Source organism: Lissotriton vulgaris, chromosome 5 (genome assembly GCF_964263255.1).
Source record: "Lissotriton vulgaris chromosome 5, aLisVul1.2, whole genome shotgun sequence".
Lineage (NCBI taxonomy): Eukaryota > Metazoa > Chordata > Amphibia > Caudata > Salamandridae > Lissotriton > Lissotriton vulgaris.
In genome coordinates, this window is record NC_141693.1 from 739,109,181 (window position 1) to 739,113,147 (window position 3,967).

Genomic DNA, 3,967 nt, shown 5'->3' on the forward strand with positions numbered 1-3,967 from the left:
TTGGATATAATATTCACTCTGTCTACCCAACATGGATGTAATATTCACACTGTCCACCCAATATGGATGTCATATTCATACTGTCCACCCAACATGGATGTAATATTCACACTGTCCACCCAATATGGATGTCATAATCACACTGTCCACCCATCATGGATATAATATTCACTCTGTCTACCCAACATAGATGTAATATTCACACAGTCCACCCAATATGGATGTCATATTCACACTGTCCACACAACATGGATATAATTTTCCCACTGTCCACCCAAAATGGATGTAATATTCACACTGTCCACCCAATGTGGATGTAATATGCACACTGTCCATCCTACGTGGATAAAATATTCACACATTACCCATCATCTGTGGATATGGTACTCACCATTCGAGTTATATAATAGTCAGACACAGCCCATCCTCTGGGGATAGAAAATTCACTCGTTGGCCATCCTATGACTTATTACATAAAATGCAATCATTTCATCCTATCAGGATATTCACACATTGTCCGCCCTAAAAGGATATGATATACAAATACTGCCCAGTCTGCGAGGATGCAATATGCGACATTGTCCAACCTTTATGGATGTAGTATTCGCTCACTGGCCATCCTATGAGGATATAACAAATGCTCTCCCTCCTGCGAGCATTTAATATGCACACTGTCCATCCTGTGAGAATATACAGTCACTCTTCACTCCGCTCCTTGGAGTGCAGTAAACTCCTCTGCCCAGCAGGGCGCGCTCCAGACACGAAAAGGAATATTCTCCTCAGAGAGGACCGAGGCCTCTAAAGAAGTTCGAAGAAAAGTCCAGGCCGCGGCCCCCCATTACCAGGGTCTCCACGGGACTCTGGGGCTGTCCTGGGCGGGCTCTTTAGTGCTGCTGGGACAGGACGGAGGCCGAGAAGGACACACCACCTTTGCTGCAGCCGCAGGTCTATGGAGGGCCCGCAGCAGCTTCATCCGGGTCTCTGCGGGGGCTCCGTGGAGGGAGAGGAAGTGCAGAGAGTCCTGGAGGCACCGGGAGTGACCTTCACCGGAGGCCGCGGCTGCAGGGAGAGACGAGGGGTTAATGTTTGTACAGTCTCACACCAGGAAGTAACAACACATAACAATCTTAGCAGCGCGCGACATGATCGGTTGACTGAAGTGCTGCTGTGTGTGTCCTCAATGAGGCACTTGTATTCAAAGCAGTGAGCGACTCTCTCCAGTTACGTCTCTGAACCTCCATGATTGAACCTCAACCACCCTTCAACACCCCCCCACCAACACACCCACAAATGAATGCAGCTTGCTGTTTTGACCCTTCATTTTATGGACAATACATCACTCACTCTTGCCCCGCTCCGCTTTCACCACATGCAGCTGTCTGTACCCAAACGTCACTCTTCACCACATAAAAAGCCAAACTGATGTCACGAGCTCTCACCTGGTGCCGGTGTCTGCACGCGCTGGGCCAGGTACGTCACGGCCATTTCCAGGATATCCGCTTTCTCTGTTTTGGGCGGAAGTTCATGTTCCTCAAAGTCTCTCTGCAGTAACATCCTCAGCTGCTCAATGCTGCTGTTGATGCGATCTCTCCTCAGCTTCTCCACCACTGGCTTCCTCAGCTGCAGAAATAAATGTAGACTTATTATTTTATTGAAACAAGGATAGAAAGTTGTCTAGCATCGTTAAAATGCAATTTTAGAGCCTGCATTTGTAAATGTGTGATATAGCACTTACGTTTAATAGTTTAGTTTAATAGTATTACTTGAGATCTAATAATGTAATAGTCAGTCAGTCAATTAGGCTTTATTTCGATATGATGGATATAGGATAAAGTCACTGGCTTCCTTAGCTGCAGAGACAAAACGTCGATTTGAATTTCTCCGACTTCCTTAAAAGCCTGCAGCCGAGTCCATAGTTCTAACAGTGTAATGTAACACTAACTTAGAAGCCAGAGTAATGGTATAGATGAATAAACAGCTTATGCTGATTGAATATAGGACGCTTATTTACAATGCGCTGCATTTCTATATACGAAAAACATACATATGCATTTTAAATACTAATATCCAGACTCTTACCTTTCTTATGTCTCCCTCCTCGCGCTCCTGTTCATATTTCCTCTCTGTGCTGAAAGGCGCCATCTTGCCCGGTGTGGGGTGAAGAGCGGGGTCTCTGCAGTGAACCCACAGTGATCGGTGTCTGAAGAGCTCGCTCCCTCCTGCCCTATTTATCCCCCTCCGCCTGCAGGGTAGTGTGTGGGTCTGGGGCTGGAGAGAGGTTCCCACACTCAGCAGCAAATCAGAGAGCAGCAGGGACAATAGAAGTGTGGCATTAAAGGGTGGGTGGCGAGGGACATCTGGGACCGGATACTAAGGATCAGAGTGTGGGAAAGAGCTGCCAACTAATGTGATATGAATCTGTCTTACGCCAGTGCCCCTGGCATCTGATACCAACCAGATGTCATGAGCATTAAATGGGAGAGGTGGTGGGACCTTCTTAGCAGTGACGAAAGGCAAAAATTCGCGGTACGCATATGTCATCTCGTTAATGCTGGTTTTCATCCTCCAACGCATATTTCTGTAGGAGTCGTCTTACTGTGGTAGTGCAATACAGCCAAGCACACTTACATTCACGCAAAATGCACCCCCCCATCCCCACAGCACGCTCTCACAGGCGTATTTCTTTTGTGATGTACACACAGGTATATTTCTGTTCTGCACATTATTTTTGACCAGCAACTGGGCTCATCAGAGTGGACAGATTTCATGCCAGTTTAGATGTCTTCCTCTGTCACTATAGCATTTCTTTCGGAAACATATTTTAAACAAGCATTTGCAATGCAATGGTCTCGGCATCATTAATGGTAGAGCTATTGGCATTGCTCATGACATTTTTTTTTCTTTAAATCACAAATAAATGGCATTGTCATTAACATTGCCAATACACAGCACTCTGCACTCAACAGCACACAATGCTCTGCACACTCACTGCTCTGCACACTCACTCTGCACTCACTACTCTGCACACTCACTCTGCACTCACTACTCTGCACTCACTACTCTGCACACTCACTTTGCACTCACTCCTCGGCACTCACTCCTCTGCACTCACTCCTCTGCACTCACTACTCCGCACTCACTACTCTGCACTCACTACTCTGCACTCACTACTCACTATTATGCACTCACTACTCTGCACTCACTACTCTGCACTCACTACTCACTATTATGCACTCACTACTCTGCACTCAGCACTCACTACTCTGCACTCTGCACTCACTACTCTGCACTCACTACTCTGCACTCACTACTCTGCACTCACTACTCACCACTCACTACTCTGCACTCACTACTCTGCACTCACTACTCTGCACTCACTACTCTGCACTCACTACTCACCACTCACTACTCTGCACTCACTACTCTGCACTCACTACTCTGCACTCACTACTCTGCACTCTGCACTCACTACTCTGCATTCAATAGGTCTCGCAGCATTAAAGTTTGAGTTATTGGCATTGTGTATGACAATGCGTTGCATAAATGTTTTTAGTAAACTTTGAATTGGTGAGCAGTTTGAGTGTGTGCAAGAGTATGCTGTTGCTCACAGCTGTTATTATTCACAAAGCTCTAATGATGCACCTCACCACAGGGCTGATGCAGTTATTATTCCCAAAGCCCAGGCGGGCCATCACAGCAACATTGGATATCTCTGGAATTGTATTTTACAGACTGACATCATAGCACAGTTATTCGAAGAGGAAACGAGCAGCGCACAGCTGGCGAACGCATCCCCTCAGCCGGAGCAAGCCATCAAAACACAGATGTCTCGACTTGAGAGAGAGAGAGAGAGAGAGGAAGTCGCGGTTCAAGGGAGCGCTTGGTCCCGTGGACTCTGGTCTGACCTGGGCTGGGCACCAGCAGCACGTGTGCACTGTGCAACAGGAGAGGCACAGTAGTACAACCG

General features: G+C 47.0%; 1 protein-coding gene across 1 annotated transcript; it reads right to left on the reverse strand.

Moving 5' to 3' along the window:
- Positions 1-838: 838 nt before the first annotated feature.
- On the reverse strand, positions 839-2,142 carry LOC147711470 (transcription factor HES-5-like). The gene is made up of 3 exons (XM_086920182.1): positions 2,080-2,142; positions 1,440-1,620; positions 839-1,059 (listed from the first exon to the last, which is right to left on the reverse strand). Exons 1-3 carry the CDS (start codon positions 2,140-2,142, stop codon positions 839-841), a joined length of 465 nt encoding a protein of 154 aa, XP_086776308.1.
- Between the last annotated feature and the right edge of the window lie 1,825 nt (positions 2,143-3,967).